Source organism: Leguminivora glycinivorella, chromosome 10 (assembly GCF_023078275.1).
Source record: "Leguminivora glycinivorella isolate SPB_JAAS2020 chromosome 10, LegGlyc_1.1, whole genome shotgun sequence".
Lineage (NCBI taxonomy): Eukaryota > Metazoa > Arthropoda > Insecta > Lepidoptera > Tortricidae > Leguminivora > Leguminivora glycinivorella.
In genome coordinates, this window is record NC_062980.1 from 3,797,150 (window position 1) to 3,823,482 (window position 26,333).

The 26,333-nt window shown below is 37.1% G+C and overlaps 1 protein-coding gene across 3 annotated transcripts in view; it reads right to left on the reverse strand.

Moving 5' to 3' along the window:
• The window catches only part of LOC125230711 (formin-like protein), a 152,277-nt gene extending 128,081 nt beyond the window's left edge, over positions 1 to 24,196 (reverse strand). The window contains exons 1-2 of one of the 3 annotated variants that reach the window (XM_048135968.1): positions 23,819 to 24,195; positions 21,947 to 21,968 (exon numbers count right to left, since the gene is read on the reverse strand). In XM_048135968.1, coding sequence (XP_047991925.1) covers positions 21,947 to 21,968; positions 23,819 to 23,904 — 108 coding nt within the window. In that variant the 5' untranslated portion in view covers positions 23,905 to 24,195. Of the gene's footprint in view, positions 1 to 21,946; positions 21,969 to 23,818 lie in introns of all 3 variants that reach the window. The other 2 variants (XM_048135967.1, XM_048135969.1) reach the window with 2 other exon arrangements.
• Between the last annotated feature and the right edge of the window lie 2,137 nt (positions 24,197 to 26,333).

Below are 26,333 nucleotides of genomic sequence, written 5' to 3' on the forward strand. Positions count from 1 at the left end.
AGGAATTTATTTTTGGAACAAAACAAATGTACTTTAGAACAAAAATACAAAAAAATGGGAAAATCTTAAAACGAGATTTTTTTTTATACATATTATTGCACGTTTTATAAAAACCGTAATAGTTATTTTAAAATAAAAAATACTGTTTAATAGCTACATTTATCTAGTTTTAGAAAATGTATAATTTGTTATAGAAATATATTATCGGACGAGTGATAAAAAATAATTAACATCGCCCGATAGGGTGATTTGAATGCTCATTTCAATAAGTTTTGTCAATGATTTCAGGTATAATCACTATTTTTAACACACGAAAGCCGTAATCATTGTAGTTTATGGCTATTTTAGTGATTAATGTACTTAAAATAAAATAAAATACAAAAATTTAAAAAAATATTAAAAATGTGATAATTTTTTTAACATTATCCTATTTTGTTCTTTCTACACAATATATATCTAAAAGCAATAAATATCAATAAAAAGCCACATTTATGCAGTTTATAAAAATATATAGTTTGTTATATAAATATGTTACGAAATGCGAGATAAAAAATAATGAAAATGAAAATTTTAATGTACGGGTCAGCTTGCATTATTCGATGAGGTGAGGTAAAGGTACTACCCGCTGTGCAGTGGAGTTCGTCTAGTAATACAGAAATATACTTATTCTAATAAAGTTTACACATGTAGGTATATCTCACGACCCAGTACAGAAATTTGTAAAAGTCCTATACTTAATATATGTAGTTTATTTTAATTGTAAAATTGTAAAATAAAATTGCATGTGACTTATAATGTAAAAGAAAAATTGTCTTAATCACGTTCTCCTCTCCTAAAGCAGTTCTGCATGCATAGGCTTGAAGATTTTTTTAGTTTACTAGCAGAACTTAGTTTCCTTTGGGCCCCCTTAAATCGGTTTTACCCATCCATAAAAGATAAAATAAAAATCGTCATATTCTTCCTTTCAGTATCAATGATAGTTAGTTATTGCACAATAGTGCCATAAAAAATAAACTAGATTCGTATTAGCATTAAACATTAATGATTTTTGAACTAAGGCATTGCTTTTGTACAAAGGAGAACTTCAAAAAATGGTCTGACTAGACGAAAACATGTGTATCGGGGCTAGTACTCAAGGCTCTCAAAAAGTGTAGCTATTTTGAGTTATTCAAATAAAACAACATGAATAGTCTGAATTTAATTATGTATATATCACAACACCCACTGCATAAGCACATCAGCTCCGAACATTTAATTTAAAAAGTCTTTTTTTACGGTTGCACCTTACGCGGCACTGTTTTTTACACCTGCATCCGACAATTTCGAGGCATGTTTCTGCAGCAACAAGCAACGTTGCGGGCAAGTAGGCTCCCAAATCCCAATTGTTACAGACTTTCGTCAAGCCACAAGTAGCAAATAATGGCAAATTTTGAATTGGGTTTAGTTGACCCCATACATGGACACCTTGATATACCTATAACCCTTACAAAAATGGTGTAAGGCAGCTTTTGTCGGTGAAATGCTGTTAATTTGACGGTCTTTTTTGGTTAATAACTATTTTCGGCACTCGTTAACCAAAGTACAGGACGCAGATCTGGAATAATAAATATGTCAAGTAAGAATTATCCATAAATTATGCAAATCATATAGATATCTACTATTTCACAAGATGTATTAGGATCAGATGTATATATCTGACCTATCATATCAATCGATCATTTCATGTGATATCAATAGTTAAATTCAGACTATATAGGAGTATGTTGTTTAATTTGAAATACTCTAAATAACTACACTTTTTGAGAGCTTTGAGTGCCTTTACCTCACCTCATCGAATCATACAAGCTGACCCGTACCGTATATCACGATCGCCCTGCCACGTCACTTTCATTATTTTTTATCTCGCGTTTCGTAATATATTTATATAACAAACTATATATTTTTATAAACTAGATAAATGTAGCTATTAAATAATATTTTTTATTTAAAAAAAAACCATTACAGTTTTCATAAAATGTGCAATAATATGTAAAAAAAAACAACTCGTTTTTAAATTTTCCCATTTTATTTTGTATTTTTGTTCTAAAATACATTTTTTTTGTTCCAAAAATGAATTCCTCGTCCTTCATTTATCCGAAATTGATATATCGCATGCCCTATTTTGTATAGTTTTGGAGAAATATGGTTTCAAAGGAAGCGCGGAGGCGCCAGCCTTCCCCCCCCCCCCACCCTCCTAAATTAAGGGGGGCTCTCGATGCCTCCCGATCTTTATCTACTCAGGGCTACCCAATGAACAACTGTGCCAAGTCTCAGTGCTTAATCATAAAATGCAGGGTTCCCATACAAGACATAGCAATAGCATCCCCAGTAATATAACATAATCGGCGAGAAGTATTTTCGACAATTATAAAACATACCACCCTGTGGATAAAGTCAAGGGTGACACGTTTTTGAACTTACAAAAGTACAAAGTTATTATTTAAATTGTACAGTTATACATATACTTCCGGAACTTCCACTACAATGAGTGGATGATATTTTGAAGACTATGAACTGTAATATGTACATAATGATAATGCCGTAATTTATAACACTGCGTTAAAGCTAGTGTGAAATATGGTTCTAATTATAAATTGGATTCGATTGAACTAGGTCTGTGGTTACAAATATTCGATCCTTTCTCTTGCATAATATGTCATTGACGTCATTGTGTTGTGGCTTTAGAATTATTATACCTACTTCAGTGTGTTAGAAATTATCTCGGGTGGGTATACATTCTTCAGCATCTGAAAATAAAAGCTTTTTTTTTATGGGATAGGAGGCAAACGAGCAGACAGGTCGCCTTATGGTAAGCGATCACTGCCGCCCATGGATACCCGAAACACCAGAAGTGTGGTGTGAGGTGCGTTGCCGGCCTTTAAGATGGGTGTACGTTCTTTTCTTGAAGGTCGTATCGGTCCGGAAATACCGTTGGCGACAATTCATTCCACAGTGTTTAGCTGTGCGAATTAACTTACATTGGCAATTCTTTGGTTGCAGTCTACTAATTTTTTGCAGGGGGTACATTTTGTATATTTACAAAGTCCTCTTGATAGTCTTGATTCATATTATACATATGTATTGAATTACATCATGTATTGTGTGATAAGGGTCAATAAATCAATTGTCCTGTTAGTGTGACTGAGTATGGAGGCATTAGCGTAGATCCTGCGATCAATCGGGCGACACAGTTGGCTACACTCCATTGTCTGTGGATGTATAGGCTTTAATCATGTTGTACTCACTGCGCACACATAGATAAATGGGTAAACACTAGTTCTTAAAACGCATCTTAAAGCATAGGACATATGTTTCATTTCTCCTTTCGCTCAATTAATTCCAGACCTTGCAGGATTAGGTATAAAAGCACTAAGCGCTTGGACAGTAAGTGATCAATGTAAACCATCAAAAAAAGAAGACAGGAGAAATACAGGAATGTAAAAAGAAATATGCATATCGATTTCGTAATCCGATACGCTACAACAGAGCCCTTCGCTGACCACTTTTCATAAACGCACATTCTTTAAAAAAATGCAACAACGTTATAAAGACAATTTCTCTGCAAAACTATAATTTATGAAAAAGTTATGGCGTCTGTCAGTCACGAATGCGAAGCTCAGGTTACATCACCAACCGAAATGAAAAGGACAACTGTACTAGATTCGTCACTTTTTGTTGTGTCCCAATCATATATTCCAGTTTATCAAAAAAACTGTTCAGTAATTTGCTACTTTATACCACCCATAGATACATTTTCTATTCAATGAAAAAAAACACGTTCCGACTATAAGATAAATTGTGTTCCGCTAATGAAAAGCAGCCTACGGCGTATCTTCGCCGGAGTTATAATTACAAATTAACTATTTAGTTTTATTCGCGAGATCAGGTTCTAGGTGGCTGGCAGTCCGCCCGCTGGCAATCAATTTGAGGCACATCAACAGGTTTACTTGCAACTTCAATGGTTGAATTTTCCTCACACTTTAAATCAAGATTTAATAAGAGGTATGATATTGATATTATTTATTTCATAAAATTACATTGCTTTATACATTATAAGAATTAATATTATGATCGTCAAGAGTTATGTACATTTGCAATATGATACATTTTAACAGGACATAATTAAAGATTGCATCTATGGTTATGGGAGTTTAAAAACAGAATGAGACTTATCAAAACGCAAAACTGTTTATATTCATGTAGAGTGTAAGAGTACAATATACTACGATGCCACAGACAGACACACACACAGACAGACAGACAAACAGACAGACACGTCAAACTTATAACACCCCGTCGTTTTTGCGTCAGGGCTTAAAAATAGTAACAAACTCAATAAAAACTATATTTTTAACAATGTTACTTTTTTTAAACCATGACACACCATTTATAAAAAAAATAATATATATCGGATATTTATATCCATTGATATATATCGTCGACCCTAGTTGGATATATAGGGTTGAATGCCTAGGAAATGCAATGCAATGCAAATATCGCCATATCGAATCTGTTATTTAAAATGGAGCATTGAAATCATAGCAAATTCTCAATTCGTTCCGAACAGCTCGTAATGTAGCGTTTGTGCGTGACAAGAAGATATTGCTTCTGCTTTTTGCTTAGTTGTTATTACATATAGTACAGTGAACTATGTTTTAAAATGAACCACTTTCACACAGTGCACATACTGTCATTTTACTCGATACAAGATTAAAACTTTTGAACTTCAGTTTTGACACTTTGGCCCATATTCATAAATTGATGTGTAAAAATTGACAAATATTAATATTAGAATAGAACCATCTAGCCGAGAATCAATCGAAGGTGTAGAACCATCTACCCGACCGTACAATTTTTCTTAGACTTTATCTGTGTATACGGAGTAGACATGCGCGCCGCTCGGAAAAAATCGGGCGGCGGCGCGCCTCGGAAAAATCGTCGGCGGCGGCGTAACGCCGGCGGCGTGAGATTTTTTTCAACTTTTTAAATATCACTTTCATGGGGTTAAATTTTAATGAAAATCTTATTTGTAGTATATTATGCAACCGTTTTTTAAGACATTGGGTAAAAAAGTGAGAGGCATGGGTACCAGCAGCAGTGTCCCTTTATATCGTTCGTGGATCTTAACAAAGCTTTCGATACGGTCAGTAGAGAGGGTCTCTACGATGTTCTCGTCCGTATTGGGTGTCCACCAACTCTATTGTCATTGATACGTGCGTTCCACGAGAATATGAAAGGTACCGTCATGTTCGATGGTGAGGCATCGGCGGCTTTTGATATGAGGCGCGGCGTAAGACAAGGTTGCGTTCTGGCGCCAACGCTCTTTGGTATTTTCTTTTCGGCACTCCTCAGGGCAGCTTTTGATGAATGCGATGTCGGAGTCCATCTGCACACCAGAAAGGATGGGAAGTTATTCAACATCAACCTCCTAAAGTCAACTAGGAAGCGGTATGATGTATTATTAGTCCGTGAACTGCTGTATGCTGAATTGCTGATGACGCTGCACTTGTCGCAAACTCGGAAGAAGAGCTACAAGAGTTGGTTAACAGGTTTGGTCGTGCATGCCGAGCTTTTTCAATGAGCGTGAACACCAAGAAAACTGTAATAATGGTCCAGGGCACCGATGTACCACCAGCAATCACACTTGATCAAGTAACGCTTCAGTCTGTTGATAATTTTTGATATCTGGGATCAACCACAACATCAAACTACTACAACAATAAGGAAATAGATACCCACATTGGAAAGGCCGCAACAACTTTTGGAAAACTCTCTAAGCGAGTTTGGGCTAATAACAAGCTTACCATTTCCACCAAGGTTCACGTTTACAAAGCCTGCGTCCTTAGTATCGTGCTGTACGCGTCAGAAACGTGGACCACCTATTCCAAACAAGAGCGTCGCTTAAATGCATTTCACATGCGTTGCCTTCGAACCATAATAGGAGTAACTTGGCCTTTCAATGCAACAGCATAACGGCTATGCTGAAACAGAGACTACTTCGTTGGCTGGGACACGTTCACAGAATGGACCCTGACAGATTGCTTCGCGAAGTCATGCTCGGACAGATTGCCGAAGCCAAGAGACCGGTTGGGCGACCCTTTCTCCGTTTCAAGGACACCTGCAAACGTGACATGAATGGCTTTAATATTCCATCTTGTAGCTGGGAGGAGCGCGCGGAGATGAGACCGGAGTGGCGTCGTAGCTTGAGGGAGGGTATGATAAAGCATGACGAGCTTTGGCTGTACCAACTCCAGCAAAAGCGTCTCCGTAGAGCTGCTGGACCACCCCAGGAGTCAAGGCAAATTTGTGATCGATGCGGCAGAAAATGCTGATCCGCCATTGGCTTGTACAGCCATCATAACCGATGTAGGCTGTAGACTGCATACTCAGAATACCTACCTCTTACTTAGTCGCTGCAAGTGCTGCAACTATCATCTGGAAAGATGCTGTGGCCAATGATGATGACTTTCTTATACTAGATAACTAGAACTAGAAACTGTTCAGAAGACCTTCTGCAAGTTTTCCTTGTACTTTTACCCTTGCCCAAACCTGATGACTCACTGGCTCATTCCTCAAAAGAGAAAGTGGAATTTCCTTGCTCTCTGTTGGTCGCTTTGTCTTCTTTTCAATATTGCCTGGGTTCAACTTAGCAAATAAGCGTTGAAAAGGGATGTCCGCTTGCTGGTTTGAAAACAGTTTTAAGTACCTTGAAGACCACCAGCTCAATATCACCCGGCAGTACGGTCTTCGCTATGGTCGAGGCGCTGGAGACCTCTTTGTAGACAAAGTGAGGTAGACCTCACTTGTCGTTGCGCCACAGCTATAGAGAGCACTGGCTGTTAGCCTGGATATCACAAAGGCCTTTTATAAGGTTTGGCGTAAGGCTCTTCTCTTTAAACTGACCTCGTACTGTCTTCCTAAAAGGTTGTGCCCATTGGTTCCTGCTTCCTGTTTAGGCGAACCATTTCAGTCGTCACTATCGGAATAAGTATGCTTGAACTATAAGCTCATAAACGTTGGCGTATCCTAAGGATCTGTACTGTTTACCTTGTTCTTTCTGCAATTCAATGATTTATTGTCTGCTAACAATATTCACTGCTATACAGATGATAACACTACCGATAGCCGTTATACAGGTAGTGCAAAAATGCCTCCCCTGAGCAGTTGTCGGAGTATAGGATGCAACCTTGTGTTTGAGACGTTTTTGGTCTCAAAATTGGGTAATCTTAACCTAGCCCAGTTCAAACAAAGTATAGTTAGTGCGTTTTCTACTAAGAAAACACAATTTGTCACGTCGCCAAAGTTTCAGGGCATCCCTTTACCATCTCTAACCAAAAGTATACTTGGTGATAAATATTACGAACCATATCCAGTTTCGAAGTCATGTGAAACATGAAGCTAAATTGGGTTCCAACGATTGAACAGGGCCAGCCCAAACCTACCGGGTCAGCGTCAGCGACTTTTGTTATATAAAGCGCAGGTTCGACCTTAATATTGAGTACTGTCCCCATCTCTGGTCTGGCGCTCCGCAATACCAGCTCCTTCCGCTTGACTCCATCCAACGGCGGCGGGCAGTTCGGTTTGTCAGCAAATTTATTGACGGCTTAGGTTAGAACCTGTCAGCCTTCGCAGCGCCGTTGGAATGTGTAGAACATTCAAAGAGAGCGTTTATACAAAGGGGATATTAGGAAGAGCTTTTTGTATACTACCGTCTCAAATTGTTACCCACAGCACTCGCCATTTTTGACCTCTCATAAGCAACGGTTAATTGCATAAAATACTATAATGAAACTAAAGGGACACGGGGTACGCGCGTTTCATTCGCTTGTTTATATTCAATGGATTTTAATATTATTAATCTCGTATGGTTCTCTATTTCGGCGCGAAATTCAAACTATCGGCGGCGGCGGCGGCGCGCTGGCTCCTTTCAGCGGCGGCGCGCCGCGGCGGCGCGCATGTCTAATACGGAGTTATGTATATGTATATTTTTGTCTTATAATGTACTAGCTTTTGCCCGCGGCTTCGCTCGCGTTAGAAAGAGACAAAAAGTAGCCTATGTCACTCTCCATCCCTTCAACTATCTCCACTTAAAAATTCACGACAATTCCTCGCTCCGTTTTGCCGTGAAGGACGGACAAACAAACAGACACACACACTTTCCCATTTATAATATTAGTATGGATAATAGGCCGGCAACGCACCTCCAACACCTCTGGTGTTTCGGGTGTCCATGGGCGGCGGTGATCGCTTACCATCAGGCGACCTGTCTGCTCGTTTGCCTCCTATCCCATAAAAAAAAAAGGTATACCTACTTGTAGAATAACAACCAAGCGTTAATCATAGCTGTTCATTGGCAATAGCTCACATTTGTTTATAACGTTAATGGCGGTAAATTGGCTTTACGTTCCGCTACGCTCATCATAGAGCACGAATCTACGTGACAATAATATATTGCTCTGCTTTTTTTTTACTCGTCATGCACGTTCTAACGTTAGTACTAATGATATGTGCTATAAAGTTTATTTACAGTATAGGTACGTACAATCTATTGAATATAATGATAATGAGATATTCGATAGAATCGAGTTGTGCCTAAGAGGCCACAGTACTGGCTGTTGAAGGAATACTGTCATATTTTGTATTTGGTATAGCAACCGATTCTTTGATATGTTTGTTTACGTTTTGTAAGTCAGTCGGTCAATAACAGTTCTCATGTAAACATTGAATAAATTCCTGGTGTACACTTTCTTGGTTTCCTTGTGCTATAGATCTCTGCTATATAGTGTTAGACCTGTGGGATATCCCCCACAGTGGTTATGGTCCCTCGTACGAATCAAGAATAGTGTTAACGGTAAAAGGAAGAAATTTTCAGCGGAAATGAGTAGTACTGTGAAAATTGACCAACTCAACGAGAGTAATTATGAGACGTGGAAAATCCAAGTAGAAGCAGTGTTGATAAAAAATGACGCCTGGGGATACGTTAATGGAAGTATCAAGAAGCCAGCTGGAGAAAGTGGAGAAGCCGAAGTAGCGAAATGGGAGACAGGAGATTCCAAAGCTAAGTCTGACCTAATTTTATCCATAACTCCGAGTGAATTGAGGCACCTGAGAGGTTGCAAGACATCGCGTGACGTATGGCTAAAGTTAAAGGATATTCATGCTTCCAAAGGACCTGCGAAAAAGGCTACACTGTTGAAAGAGTTGTTACTGCGTAAATTGGATGAAAACGGCGACTTGAGGGAACATGTTTTGAGATTTTTCGAAGTAATAAGCCAATTATCTGACATGGACATTGAAATGCCTGACGATTTGACATCTATAATGCTTCTGTATAGTTTACCGTCCAGTTTTGACAATTTTAGATGTGCAATAGAATCTAGAGATGCATTGCCAAGCCAGACGCACTGAAAGTGAAGATTTTAGAAGAGGAACATTCCAGAAATCATAAAGAATGTGTAGATAAGGCACTTCTTGTAAGAGGAAAGAGATCTTCTAAGCCAAAGAGTGGCATAGAGCAACGTCAACGCGCATGTGATACCCCAGAGCAGGCTAGGTCAAAATTCAATTATAAATGTTTCAAATGCCATTTACACGGTCATAAAGCCTCGGATTGTACTCAAAAGAAGAAGGAACAACGTAATGACAGTGCAAAGTATGTGTCGAACTCAAGTGATTTATATGATGTTGATTCCAATTTTGTAACATTCAATTGTGTTTCAGATGTTAATGCTGTTGGGAACGAGAATGGAAATTGGATCGTTGACAGTGGGTGTACGTCACATTTGTGTAACGATGCAGATAAATTTGGTACTTCATTACTACCGTTGTCCGGTAAGCTAAATTTAGCAACGAATTCGAGCACAGACGTACAAGGTAAGGGGACAGTTAGATTTTCTTCATGTGATAATGGTTTTAAAACTGAAGTGCAATTGCCAAATACATTATTTGTTCCGGATTTGCGATGTAACCTGATTTCAGTAGCAAAAATTACCGATCAAGGTTATAGCATTACGTTCAATAAAAATATAGCTATGGTTCAAGATAGCTATGGTAATACTAAACTGGTCGCAAATCGTAAAGGTAATTTATATTACGTCGAGGAACATTGTGGTGTAGTGTCAGCGATTTTTGAGCGAAAGGTTGACGTATGGTCGTGGCACGAACGTCTTGGTCATTTAAATGCGAAAGATCTTGTCCGAGTTTTAAATAAATCTGGCATGAATTTAAAGATGTCAGATGTAACAGAATTGTATGATTGTAAAATTTGTGCGAAAGGAAAAATAAGCAGGTTGCCATTTTCTAGCTCGAGTGGACTATGCAATGAAAAGTTAAAAATCAAACATAACGTGAAGATAAACGTGAAGAAAAGAAACGGATCGAGTTTTGAAATCGACAAGAAAAGATCGACAAATACTACAAATCAACCTTTATCGGTAGATGTAGAGTTCCATCCGGCTCAGACTAGGGGAAATCCGGTAGAACAGATCTCTGATCACGAGGATGTGAACATAAGGTCATCGAGTGGTCGTGATCCTGAACCCGAGAGAGAAGAGGATATTCCTGTTGAAGCTCGTCAAATGACAGATGATCCAGGTACTGTTGCAGAACCATCTCAACATGATCATCATCAAGATGAAGTTCATGTTGATGGGGGGAGGATAGTGAAGAGAGGTCCAGGGCGACCGCGGCTGGAAAGAGGTCATGTTGGGCGTCCTCGGAAGATATATAACACAGTTATCGTGGAACCGGATCCTGTTATCGTAGAGCCAGTGATTGTCGTAGAGCCAGAGATTATCGCAGAGCCAGAAGTTGCCATAGAACCAGAGGTTTCTGCGGAAGAAGGCTTTGAGTCAACTGAGGAGTATGGAGACTGCGAAGATTTCGTTGGAGTTGCCGAGATTAGTCTGAAAGAGGCCTTATCAGGTAACGAGCGAAAAGGATGGAAGGATGCAATAATGTCAGAAGTCAAAAGTTTAATTAAAAACGACACTTTTGATATCGTCAAGAAACCCATGGGCCGAAATGTCGTTGGTTGCCGATATATTTTAACGACGAAGTTAAATATCGACAAGACTGAGAAGAAGAAAGCTAGACTGGTGGCGAAAGGCTTTAGCCAACGTTACGGCGTCGATTACCAGAAAACCTTTGCGCCAGTCGCTAGACTTGATTCAGTGAGATTATTAGTTGCACTTGCAGTGGAACTGGATCTTGAAATTCATCAGTTGGACATAAATACGGCATATTTAAATGGATTATTAGAAGAAGAGATATACATGAAAGTACCAGATCTTCTTGACGAATGTTTGCAAGATTTAACACGATTGGAGCAGCCAGGTTCATTCATATATGAAAGAGCTAGCAAGTTGTTATGCGACCTGAGGTCTGGAGGCAATGTATGCAAGCTCAAGAGGTCGCTGTACGGCCTGAAACAAGCTGGTAGACAGTGGAACATCAGACTGGATGAACAGCTGAAGTGCATGGGATTGCAAGCATCTTTAAATGAGCCATGCCTTTATTTTAAAAATATAGACTCGCAAACTAAACTCTTTGTATTAATTTATGTGGATGACATACTCGTCGCATCGCAAAGAGGTGAATGCATCGAACATTTCAAAAAGGAAGTGGCCGAAAAGTTTGAATTGAAAGATTATGGCATTGCGAAGTATATGTTAGGCATAGAGTTTGACAGATTTGACAATGGAATGAAATTGTCACAACAAAAATATATTGACGATTTGTTAATTAAATTTAATATGAATGAAAGTAAACCGATATCTACGCCTATGGAATTTAAGCAAAAGATAGAAAAACCGGTGAATAAGTGCAGTGCGCGTGAACAATACCCATATCGCGAAATTATAGGTTCGTTGATGTATCTTTCTACGGGAACGAGACCTGATATTACGAATACGGTGGCTGTATTGAGTCAATTCCTGGATTGCCCTAACGAGGAATGTTGGAATGCAGCAAAGCGTGTCTTGAGATACCTGAAGCATACGAAACAATATGGACTTATTTAAAAGACAGGTAAATCATTGCATGGTTATTCGGATGCTGATTGGGGAGGTTGTTTGATAGATAGGCGTTCTTATTCTGGTTATGTTTTTATGTTAGGAGCTGGTTGTGTAAGCTGGAGATCAGAAAAACAGAGATGTGTGAGCACTTCATCTTGTCAATCAGAGTATATAAGCTTGGCATCGGCAATGAAGGAAGCTATATACCTGAACAGTTTGCTTACTGAAATTGGGTTACGTAAGTATGCACCATTATCTTTACATGTAGATAATCAGGGGGCAATATGTCTTGCGAGCGATCCAATGTTTCATTCTCGGTCCAAACATATTGATATAAAGTATCACTTTGTGCGAAGTGTATTAAAGGACAATAAGAGTATTGAGTTAAAGTATTTACCGACCGACTCAATGCTCGCCGACATATTAACGAAGGCTTTGCCTAGAGAAAAGCATTATACGTGCATGCGCGGTTTGGGCATTGCTTGTTAATTGTTTACATTTTTAATAGTTGTTCTTTGATATCACTTTAGTTTGTTTGTATGTTTTATTGTGTTACAATTTATTTTGAATATGCACATTAAGGGGGCGTATTGAATATAATGATAATGAGATATTCGATAGAATCGAGTTGTGCCTAAGAGGCCACAGTACTGGCTGTTGAAGGAATACTGTCATATTTTGTATTTGGTATAGCAACCGATTCTTTGATATGTTTGTTTACGTTTTGTAAGTCAGTCGGTCAATAACAGTTCTCATGTAAACATTGAATAAATTCCTGGTGTACACTTTCTTGGTTTCCTTGTGCTATAGATCTCTGCTATATAGTGTTAGACCTGTGGGATATCCCCCACACAATCAACCAATTGGAACCCTAGGCCACTGTAGAACTATGTCATACTGACGTTATAAATCAGATTATAAGAAACCTCTTACTCTTGTCATTTTGACATGGTTGTAGAGTGGCCTAGGGTTCCAATTGGTTGACTGTACATAAAGCACACACCGTTAATGTTTGCTCGGTAATTATTTTGTATAAACCTTATGATATACATAATTATTTGATGCATAAATTAGGCAATTTAGGGCAAAAAAATAAAACGTCGTCAACCTACCTCGTCGTTGTAATAGTTGTAATACAATACAAAACAAATTCACTTTATTGCACAGCACAACCTCAGAAATGTACATAGGAACACACGTTACAAAAATTTGTACTATCATCTATTAAGTTTTTATCACAGGGTCGCATATTAAATTACCAGCCTTAGATAAAAGGATATCTACAGTATAGAAAACATGTATGATACTCATAAAATGAGACGAAAGATAGAGAAAACAACACGCAAGGGAAACAAACATAAAAGAAAAACAATGCGAATAACAACATAATAGAAATAAGTGAACAATCCTGTTCAAATTGCTACAGTACGTAGATATATATATTTTTCCGGTCGTTGATTGTGTTTGTTGCTGAAACAGATTCTAGTGAAGTTAATATTAAAGTTAGTTCTTTACGACAAGCACCTGTACCTAATATAGGCAACTAGACTGTGCTTAAAATATTTTATACCATGCACGAAATAAAGCCTCAGATAATTATAAGAAAAACAGGGACAAAACTTATGATTTAAAATCGTTTTGACAATTCTTAAAAAGAAGCTGATTTGATTAGGAGGAAAGTAGACGCTTTACGTATTTCATCTCCTCTCCCGTAATAAATCTGACTAAGATAAATAAAATATTGTAAGTAATACAAAATTGTTTGCTTTTGCAAGTTAGTTATGCCGCGAAACGTTTTGCCAGTTAAATGTTTCTTATAGATATGCTCTTTCTTGCGGTGATATTGTTTTTATGTTTTTCTGTAAGATCTCTTGTACTTTTTGTGTTGATTACACACAGAAGAATGTATGATAAAATTAATATCGCTGTAATATGGTCACATGCCGTTCCCGCGCCAGCAATATACCATAGCACAAATTTAATTAAACTGCAAAAGGCGCAAGAATCCAATTTTCTCAACTAGCATGTAGGATCCACATAGCCTTTGGAGCTTTTAAAAAACCATGCGCTGCGCTGTTTTCTTGAGCTTACGGAGCGGGTAAAGCAATATTGTAGGTGAGAAAATGTTTTAAGCGCCGTTTCTTGATGCAAAAAGTTCGATAATGTAGTTTTGTTATGAATGATTTCCTTCTGACAAATTTTACTTCTAAATCATAAATCATTTATTTGCGTGAATAGGGTCAGATCACAGGTGTTACATAAAATGTTCTCCTTATTCAACCGTCCACAAACAGCATGCAAATATTGTTCTTAAACTAAGTATTCACTACAATACCTAAGTATTATTTTATATACATTATGTCAGATAGTCTTTGAGTGAGTAAAACATTTTATTTAATAACCATTCATGCAAGGCTACAGTTATAGGATACAATATTGTGCACTATTTTTCTTCAAATCTAGGGTGAACAGGCATCTTCTGGGCGAGCTCATTCCATCGTAGGCCACGTCTTTGCCTTTTGGCTAGGCCCATTTATTTATAACAATAATAAAAAAAGTACATTGACACATTAAGTACCTAATGAGTAATGAGTCGAATGTGGTCGAACGCTCAAGTATTCTTTAATTTGGTAAACATAATGTATCTGTCAGTTGTAAGGTCGTTAGAAAATATCAAAAGTAAGCGACATGTCCATGAAATAATATCATAACTATTTAATACCTTTAGAAATAACTATAGAAGTAGGAAACATATTGAAAAAGAGCATGCTTTTTGTACGCAGGGATTTTACTAAATCTCCACATAATGCGTTTTGGTATCGCGGCGATGCACCGCCATAGGTGTTGAGGAATGCAGCCGGCGCGCTCGGAGCGCTCGAATGATTAATAGAAAACCTGTACGTGGCGGAATATTAGGATTAAGGCCTTCCCGTCTACGACTACGACACTATGCGGAGTTTAATAATTATGATACCCAACATTGTTGTGAGCGATATTTCATTACTCAGAAGAAGAAGCCTCTATATTGATTTAAACTAACACGATTTGTACTAATATTTGCGCAAATACGAGAACAAACTGTATTGAGATGTAATTATATATAACAATATTACTATTACCAGTGTTACCGCTCCTAGTATAAATTGTGTACGAATACATGTAAGGCAGCGTTCCCACTTATGCGTCGCGTGTCTCGGGGCGCGCAAAGGGCGTCCGCGCCACGCCACCTGAGTGTAATTCAAAAAGCGTCTCCTCAGTACATTTTGTATAGGAAGGACGTAAGGCGCGCCGCGCGCGGCGCGGCGCGCGCCCCGCCGCCGCCACGCCACCTGGGGCGCGTCTTACGTCTTTCCTATACAAAATGTACTGAGGAGGCGTTTTTTGAATTACACTGAAGCGGCGTGGCGCGGACGCCCGTTGCGCGCCCCGAGACACGCGACGCTCTGGTGTGGCCGGTCACTAATGGAAACCTTAAATATTATACCATACGAATCATACGATATACGATACGGCACTATGCGAAGCTTGAGTATTAGGGCCTACGCTAGCTTACGCGGACGCCCGCCGCGTGCGCACGCTCGCGGGTCCCGCTCCGGACACCCGCCGCGGGCCAGCGAGTCCGCGACGGGCGCCCGCGACGGGCGCACGCCTAACTTAGCGCTACCACTATAATTTTGGTTCACAGTGTGTACAGACGTATCCGCTAGATAATGGTTTTTTTAATAAATTTATTATATGGCGAAAAAACGTCGACAGATCTCCGTGTTCCTGAAAAATAGGTTGCTGAATAGTGAATTTGTAACCAAAGTTTCGCTTTTGAGAGAAGATGAGAAAGCATTTTACAGATATCTTAAAATGACTTCAAAGACATTTGTTGAATTATTCATAAGATTAGAGCCGCATTTGAAAAAAATTATTATAGAATCAATGTTCCGATAACACCCATAGAAAGGCTAGCAATAGCTATAAGTAATAGTACATTTCGATACAAGTGAAAATAAGTTTTTACACATGTTTAGAACAATTTTTTTCATAACAAGTGCCTTAAAAAGTGAAATTTACTGTCTTTATATAATTCATTTCTCATATCCCATAATACTGGTTGAGCTTGCACATCTAATATTACGCGCTCCGTGTCGATCATTATATTGTCTCAACTGTACTGTCCGGCGCGTGTATCCGCGGCACGATGCGGCGCTCGACTGAATGCAAGAAACAAGTCCGCGAGCGTGTGCCCGCCGCGTGCGCACGGAGCGGACACCCGCCGCCCGCCGCGCGGATTAACGTCCGTCGCACGCGCCCGCGCCAGTTAGCGGTGTCTATACAATTTCTTTGAGGCGGGCGTCCGTTGCGGGTAATCCGCGTAAGCTAGCGTAGGCCCTTACGATACCTAATATTGGACCAACAAACATCATCATCATCCTCCTTGCGTTATCCCGGCATTTTGCCACGGCTCATGGGAGCCTGGGGTCCGCTTTGACAACTAATCCCAAGACTTGGCGTAGGCACTAGTTTTTACGAAAGCGACTGCCATCTGACCTTCCAACCTGAAGGGTAAACTAGACCTTATCGGAATTAGTCCGGTTTCCTCACGATGTTTTTAAAAGTAGTATCAAAAGAAAAAAAAATACTATCGGAGCATCGGAAAATAATTGACGAAGACTGTATACAAGAGCACACTGTGGGGATATATAATTAGTAATTACCGATAAATTATGACTGACTCAATCTGACTCAACGAGTCTGAGTATAATTATACATAACTACCGGTGTGTAGATGCCACCTGTTGGATGTTGTTGTAGAGTAATTACCTTCGTAATTACTTATTACCTTAATTAATATGAAAAATACCTCAGTCATAGATCTTTTAGACGGTGCGATATCCCGTGTGAATTTCATTAACATTGCGGTATTTGATCAGTCGGTTAAATTAGATTGAGTCTGACCTCAATAAACTGGAAGCTAGCGAAAATTATGAATGGTTACTTGGATGTTGGATGACATACTCGCAAGGCAATGAAAATATAGTAATAGCAATTTTAAAAAAAGTCAGATACTTGGTAACCTAGCAAACATTTTTCGACCTCCAGTCACACTGACACACGACAAAAAAAACCAGTTGTGATTATACTTTTTTTTCAAAGTCCGCTTAGTGTCTACAGCAGCGGCTGATCCATACAAGCCGATTCCCACCGGCTTGCCTAAAATTGATTACTAGTAAAGTACCTAATGTTAAGGTAGGTTTCTTTTTGCTCAGTGTTGCTTCGCAGAAATTTTCACCAGCCGCCACTGGTGTCCAAGGCAGCGTTCCCACTTATATTAAGCGTCGCGTGTCTCGGGGCGCGCAACGGACGTCTCCGCCACGCCCCCTGAATGTAATTCAAAAAACGTCTCCTCAGTACATTTTGTATAGGAAGGACGCGCGGCGCGCGCCACGCCGCCGCCACGCCACCTGGGGCGCGTCTTACGTCCTTCCTATACAAAATGTACTGAGGAGACGTTTTTTGAATTACATTCAGGCGGCGTGGCGCGGACGTCCGTTCCGCACCTCAACCATGCGTCTCTTAAGTGTGGCCGGTCCCTTAGACCCATTTACCTATTCGAAATATAACCAGGAACATAACCGTTAGATGTTGTTTCGTAACTACATCGAAATCGTAGGTGTTGTACAGCAACACTCTTCACTGACCAATATTCGACCATACATCTTTGGAATAAGGTTGCCAAATAATCAAACCATGTAACGAGTACGTAGGATGCTGTTAACGCGCCAACGCCAATTTGATGAGATGCGCAAATAACTCATTATCACCAATAAGAGTTCAACTGGGAGGTCTATGACCCAATTACGCATTGCATTATGGAAATGAGGATAAAGTATGTGTTTCTTTCCGAATTATAAACGTGTTAGATTTCAGTGTGTTAAAAGGCCCTCTAGCTACAGTTCAGACCACATGGGTCTGTAGAAAAGAAATACGTGTCAGCGCCGAATAACTGACAAGCCCTTCAAACATAGCATGACGAGCATTGAGTGTGCTCCTAACAAGGTATATGGTATGGTCGGTATGATATGCGTCCCAGTACCACTGACTGAACCTTCAGATTCTTTGCTCTATTTGCATGTTCACGCCTACAAGGTGGCTACTTGGCTAGGTTTGATCTGTGCTAAATCTGCTTCGGTTTGTACATGGATAGTATGGACACTAATAGCACAGGCAAGCATAAGTTAATAGGTACCTAAGTATTTTCCAGCAATAGGCAAGTATATAAGCGGTGACGAAACTTCAGAACGCCCTCTTCCGTCGTTAGCGGATAAAGGTTATTTCAATTTAGCTACACGTTATATTTTAAACCTACTTAGGTACTTACGATCGATTATGGTAAAATTCGTTGTGTGTAACTTTTCCCATTAATACAATATAGGTAATTAATTCGTTTGCAAATGCGACTGCAAGCAAGCACCAGTGCTATAATGACAAAAGTATTTTTCGGTGACATTAATGGTATCTCCCTAGGTACAAGTAGTAACTGATTGACAGGGTCGGGATAAACTATAAGAAGAATGAAAGTGAAAGTATGTAGTTTCTAAATGGTTATAAATAGATTCGCCTGAGGCTCTACCACGAAATATTTATTTTTGTCTTGAATCTGCCTTTCGATTGTTGAGACCGATTTTTTTATTTTTGTTGTTGGAGAACGGCCCTCTAAACTGATGTTTACATATTATCAACGACCTTCACAGCAGTTTATTTATTTACATCAATTGATAAGCCATGTCGCAACCATCCATCACCATCAGTCAAGGCCCACATTTGACCCGCATCACGGGTCCCATGACTCACCAGTCATGTTTCGTGCAATTTGCCTGTTAAAGAGGTCCTTGGCATGTTTCCTTTGTCAGGAGCCAATTAGTGAATAGTGACTAGAAGCCAGGAATAGAATTAATCGCGGAGTGAACACGCGACGAATGGCTGCTTACGCAATTTAAAGTAGTTTATAATTGGAGAATCAATATTTTTTTACAGTTAATTCAAAGACAAATGCCATTGTTTTAAGATTATCATTTGTTTTTATTTTCAAAATAATATAATCAAGGTTTGATATCTCATGTTTAATAACCGAATAGAGTAAACTACCCAATTGAATTGAATTTTTAGTACAGTAAATATGTTTTTATTTAGCGTGTACCTATAGTATACCTAATAAATATAATGATGAAAAGTATAAGAGCTCATTGTCCTATTTCTATACGGTCAGCTTAAAAGAAAATATTATAGGTATATCTGTAATTTAGCAAATTGTTTTGGTTTTTCAATTATGTACAGTCAACCAATTGGAACCCTAGGCCACTCTACAACCATGTCAAAATGACAAACAGTCAGAGATTTCTGATAATATTATTTATATTATAATATAACGTCACTATGACATAGTTCTATAGTGGCCTAGGGTTCCAGACCAGTCAAAATAAAATCATAGCAAAATTGGGAAAAAAGCCTTTTTCCTTCTTTTCTGTTTTGTAGTACCTGATGTGTACCTACCCAAACTTTCACCCCCACTGACACAAGCCTTACTTGTTAAGTTTCATGAGTCAATACTGTCTGAGTGCAATGTCTGCGATTGCGTGTTTCGGTTCGCGTGTAACATTTCACTTAAATTGCAGTTTGTTATAAATTTATACTTATAACAAACTTTGTTCACGCGAATAGCGTATGAAGTTCGTAAATATATTGAATTACATTCTTTCAAATTCTCCACGCGTATCAAAACATGGATAAATAACCACTTTCGGACATAATTAAATCGATTACGCTGGGGTTAATGGTCGCTATTAATTACTTTCAGTTTGTATTTCAAAGGCTTTCGTATTTAACGTAATTAGACAAGACAACGCATAAAGATAATTAATTATTCACGCTTTCGTGAAATTAAAAAAAAAAGTACTGTTACCCGCCAATCAAATCGGTCACGAAATGATTATGACTAGTACGGAATGCAATGCCTAATATAAATACTTTTCTATAATAATTGCCTTGCCTGAATACGGAACTAAATCATATTTTGTACAGTACGACAACACAGATTTGAGGTTTCTCTTATAAGTAATTACTTCACCATAAATGTACCTTTAAAAACCCTGTCTTGGATAAAGTCCATTTAATGCTCATATTTCGTTACTAATTCTCGATTTATTTACATATTGACATTGATATTTTTTTTTCCGATAAACTAAACAGCCAAAACATGTTATTGATAACATGATAACCCGACCGCTCTCGAATATATAATGATTTGTCCTTATCAATAAAATTGCCCTTTTATTTGTTATGTTACATTATAATATGTATGAACATCATAACAAATACTAATTTGTGGTGTCTTTGGGCCTCTACACTGTACAGTCCACAGTCATATTTTTCGTAGTTCCTATCAATACAAAAACTGAGTTAAAGCTACGTAAGGATTGCCCGGAATATATCGTTTTTTTGGCGTAAAACCGGCTGTTGTTTTCGACTAACTGAATGCTATTCTTTTATTGTTCTATATTTGTATTGTTTTCCGTATCGAGGTTTACAATAAACTGTATAATCTTTATATTATACAATTGTATCGTAAGACATGAAAGGGGTTCATACAACATTTCTATCAGAGTATCATCAACTAGGCATTGAATCTCGTAGCCCCTGTTATTGGCTGAGAGATAAGTGTAAAAATAACTCGTCAATGGGCCTCTGTGCACCCGTATGGCCACATTACACGTCCTGCATCCTTGACAATTACAAAAGGGCGTACGATTATGTTCCTAACATTGGAAAGTAGACTTTAGGGCAATTGACGTTCACGCTTTTCTATGTAACCAATTCGTAGATACTAAGGGTCCATTTTGTTTAGACATAATATTGAAGTATTTGCGACTTTTCTGTTAATAAACTAATTCTAACTTTGCCGTTATTTCGATATAATAAGGTTGAAAATCATAAGCCGATTCTCTTTTCAAGTTTCGCGCCGAGAAGGTATTGTAGCATCTTGAGAAAAAAGTGCTAGACTCAGTGAATGATTATAAACAAACTGATCCAGAAATAAATAGTCTTGTAAAAACTAGTGCCAGTTGTTTATTTTGATTTACTGACAACTTTGATGTGGCACACCACACCACCTGGTGGCATACCAGGCATTCTTTACTGAAGTGGTTCAAAGATATTTTTATACATAATTTGCCATTTTAAATCATTTCAGCCAATGATGATTTTCTCTTATTTTATTGAGAAAAGGCCTTCCTCTTTTTTCTGTAACCGTCAATGAAGATTTAAGCATGGAACACCATCCATAAGGTCCTTCTGTTTCTAGGAAACACTGATGATTTAACCTGAAATTCCATTAGAACTTCGTCCTTATATTATTTGAATTAATTAATAATCTTGAACTAAACAATAAAATAACACAACTGGTAACTAATCTGTATGTAGTTGATTTATCCTTATGTATAATCCAATTACCAAATCAGGAAGTAGTTACAACAACTGTTATTCCAAATTCAATTTACTTATATTCATACTTCATCATGGCATTATTTGTTGGAACAACAGAACAAATAGAGGAAACAATTGGTTTATTCATGGGAACCTTGAGTTTGGTTTACCTTAAGGTGAGTTAGCAGTTGGCAATGGAAATGAATTATGTGTAAATCAAAAGGGATAAAGCTTTCAGTTTAAACAATCTTAGTAGGAAAATAGTAATTGTTTATGACATACATATTAGGAGAATAAGATATAAATGATATAATATATTAAATCAAATGACCCAGTATAAGCCTGTAAGTACATAATAATATTTGAATAATGCAAAAAATAAAGCAAATTATTTTTGAAAAAACATGTTGAAAGTGACTTACTGATTTAAGGTTTTGTATGCGCCTGTCAAAAACAAAATGTCATAATAAAAACATGTTAAAGTTGAAACAATATGAAGCAGATCTGCTACTAACCATTCAAGAGGTTAAATCTATGATAGGTATGTGTTTCTAGATAAATATTTTGTTGTTAATGTATATAAAGTGAATACCCATTTTTTGTTTCCAATTATATTCTCATAAATATAGTTTTCTTACAATACAATAATAAAGTCATAAAAACTTTAATTGCATTTGTCTCAAGGACAGCACTGTTAAAGTTGTACAATAAATAAGTTTAAACACAATGTATGCTGCAGCGAACACAATAGATAAAAACAGGAAATGAAACATTTGGTGTCTTATCTCATGCAACTGACTCCACACTATGCAGCATGTCGAACTTTATTATTCATGTAATATGGGCCATTTTGTGTTGATATGGAGTAGAGTAATTACGAAACAGAGTGACAAGCGACTAGATAAATGTTACAGGAGATTTTGAAACGGGAAATGGTGGGATGTTGCATTTTATCTATTTGTGGTATATTTATTGTAGTATATATGCCGGATGGACAAAAATAATTGAACCCACATCATCAACTTATAAATATTCAAATTGGAGTAGATAAAATGGAAATAAATCTGTCTGTTGTTATTTTTATGAAAATGTTTCTTTTTTTATACTTTGGGGTAGAACATTACTTTTGATTGTTGTTGTTATGACAAGAATTTGACAGCTATAGAAAAACAAGTGCAGTGATATACACATATCAGCTATCAGCTACTAGTGTATCAAATAATATATACACGGTGCTCGTGAGCATTGCGAGAGATTTTAACCACGCATTTCTGAGGCTAAAGGAAATTTTTTTTTTATTCACATGAGGAAATATTGCCAAAAAAAAATTTTTTTTTAATTTTTTTTTTACTGTTTTCGAATGTATTTTTACATAAAAAGTAAATGTTATTCATAAAACTAGCACTTCAAATGAATTTTGACGTTTTTTTTTCTGAAAACCACATTTTTGATTTTTGATTTCGTACTTTTGGACATCTATCAATGAGGATAGTGAGACTAATTCTCCATAATGGCATCAACATCGTTAAAAAAGCCTTTTGTACTGAGTAACAATAAGAAAATATTTTTTTTTCAATTGGTCATAACTCTGAAACTAGGCGAAATCTAGAAAAGTGTATATGACATTTTAGTCTTAAAATGGGATCAGGAATATGTTCTTAAAGTCTCTCGCAATGCTCACGAGCACCGTGTATATATATATATATTTATTGAATTTGAAATTGATCATGGTATTCTGATAAGTCCAATATAAAATTTAAACAATAAATAAATGTTTTATATTTATAACATTATAGAAAACCATATAAGTACAAGCTTCTTTATGCCTACATGATATTATTTTTATGTAAATTATTGTGGTATTTGAAATAAAAATATTGTTTTGTTAAAGAGGCAATAATATGAATCAGCTGTTGATGTTTATACACTCATCTACATACTGTACTCCTATTAGTAATTGTTTGTTGTACGTACGTAACTTAATTATGATACGTGTAATAAAATATTCACAGATTTTACGATCGTAAAGGATTAATATAGCGGTTTAGTTTAGCTTGAATAACTACGGCAGCAACTAGTCGCAAGCACCAAGTAATCGGAAACAGGTTTAACAGATATCTTCAATTAAAGCTACAACGAGAATGCATTATAACCATCCGATAGCTATGCAATCGAATCAAGTTTATCGAAGCCCCGCGCAACGCGCACGTAACAAAGTAATCCTTAAGAGTAAACAATACTGTTTGTAAACAAGCTACCGGCGAATTATCGCCATATTTCTGTTCAAAACTTACCAAAACTTTAACGAAACGGTTCTCCAGCTCATCTCTGTCTGGCATCGGCGGCTTGGTGCGATTCCTCGTCGACGCCTGCCGCACATGGTGACTCTTGACTGGCCCTACTGCCGGCCCGTCCAACATTGTTTGCTCTCGCGATGTAATCAAACCCATTTTACACTGCACACTAGTAAAACACTAAACACGTATTCCATGTATCAGGTCATTTTTATCACAGAAAACAGCACTAAAACACTGATTAATAAATCAACAGGTCACATCACACCGAGCGGCGATCGAGCCGACGTTGTTCAACAAACTGCAACAAAAGCGAAGCAGAGTTCCTTGTACCGTGGGACGAGGCGAGCAGGACACGGCGGCTGTAATCTATGCTATGAAGTTAGCGGCAAAACCTTGACAATGATTTGACAGCTTCGCGACAAATCATATGAAAGGTTCGTTCAGAGACCTTTGGAATTTAACTTATTGTAAAACATAAAGTATACGTAAATTTAAAACCAAACATATTATTTCACGTTATTTTAAAACCAAAAATATTATTATTAAATTTTCATGATTGTTGTTACTTGTACATTACATATTTTTCCATTGTAATAATATTGTTGTTCTGCCAAATGGTTCGAAGAGTTTATAGTTTCTGAACAACATTTTTCGTATTGCCAGTACACAAAAATATTAAGTTTGATTGATGATTATCGAATCGGTGTCCTGCCGTTTCGCCAAAAAACGTTTCGTCAAATTTCATTTCCCAATAATCATATAGCAATAGTTTCATTTCCCAAAGTATTGTTTGGCAAAGGTATGTTTCGCAATGAATTTGTTTGGTCAAATTATCATTTGGCACAATTTTACTTAGTCAAATTTTATTTAGACAAAACTTTATTTCGCAAACGTTTTTAATGGCAAAACTTATATCCCAAAAACATGTTTGGTCAAAATTTCATATCGCAAATTTCGAAAATATCTAAATATTTTCGAGATTTGCGATATGAAATTTGCATTTGCATTTTCATTTCTACGGGATTAATTTAATTTACCGAAGATTTTTTTGCCAAATTTAACTTAAAATTTGTCAAATGATAATTTCAGTTTTATTCCAAGGCTTCAGTTGGACAAGAAAAGTTTGCTCAACTTTATTTTTGTCAAATTAATTACTGGACAAAATTATTTTGTTAACTATTTTTTTGTCAAAAAATGTTTCTACAAATTACACCATGCAAAACCACGTTTGACAATAAATATTACAAGGCATAAATGTAATGTAATAATTTTATTAGTATTGTAACAGAAAACTCGTGTGCGACACGGTCAGTTTAGGTGCGAAGCGAGGAGGAGCGTGTTAGGTTAACAGTGAGCAAAGCGGAAATGGCTTTTTAAAGTAATTAAAAATTAATAGAACATAATGGTCTTGAAAACATAAGGTTTCTTTTTAATAAAATGTATCCGGACATGAAAATGTCATCCTTGACATTTGCAGCAGGAGGAAAAAAAGTACGACATACAGTACATTATTTCACACAAATCTTGGACACAAAGTATAAAATCAACAAACAAATTTCTAGTGCGCCATTTAATTACAATATATTGGGAAATGGAAATTTTGCCTAACAATACCTTTGACTAAATAATATTTGGTAAAATGAAATTTGACCAAGTAAATATTTTGGGAAACAAATACTTGCCAAAAAAAGTTTTGCTAAATGTCAATTTACGATAAGTTGTTTTGCCAAACGTTTATTTGGGAAATGATAATTTGGGAATAATAGTTTGGGATGTGAAACTTTGGGAAACGTTTTTTGGCGAATCGTCAGTAAACCTATCGAATCGCAATCGAATAGCGACTGCTAAAAATATAACAGTAGAAAGAAGACAACTCAATTTCATAATAAACCTTTTAACAAAAAATAAAACCGCTTTCAAAAATAAGCTCGTTACAAAACACGGAGAAACTAAAAAGCAAAAAATAATAAACTTTTGAATTCAGATTTCTTATCGTATTGCAATAATCTAAACATCCAAATTATAAACAAATCAATTATTTTTGTAGTCGGTACCAGACCTGTTCGTCGCCTTGCCTTGCCTTATTGCCTGTTTGTCCCACCCAAACGTACCCAGGCTGGCCCCGACTCCAAAAATAATTGATTTGTTTATAATTTGGATGTTTAGATTATTGCAATACGATAAGAAATCTGAATTCAAAGGTTTATTATTTTTTGCTTTTTAGTTTCTCCGTGTTTTGTAACGCGCTTATTTTTGAAGGCGGTTTTATTTTTTGTTAAAAAGTTTATTTATTTGTTGATTTCTAGTGGTTCCTATTGATATTATATATATCAGTCCGAATATATGTACAGTAGTGAAAGAATTATCCTTTAACTCCTAACCATTGAGGAGTTGACCTTCCATCATCAGCTCAGCCACATAAAATTATTACCATCAGGCGTAAATACTGGTGTACCTTTGAAAAATACACTAAAAACATTACATGTGCCTATAACATTTGAAGAGTTCCCTC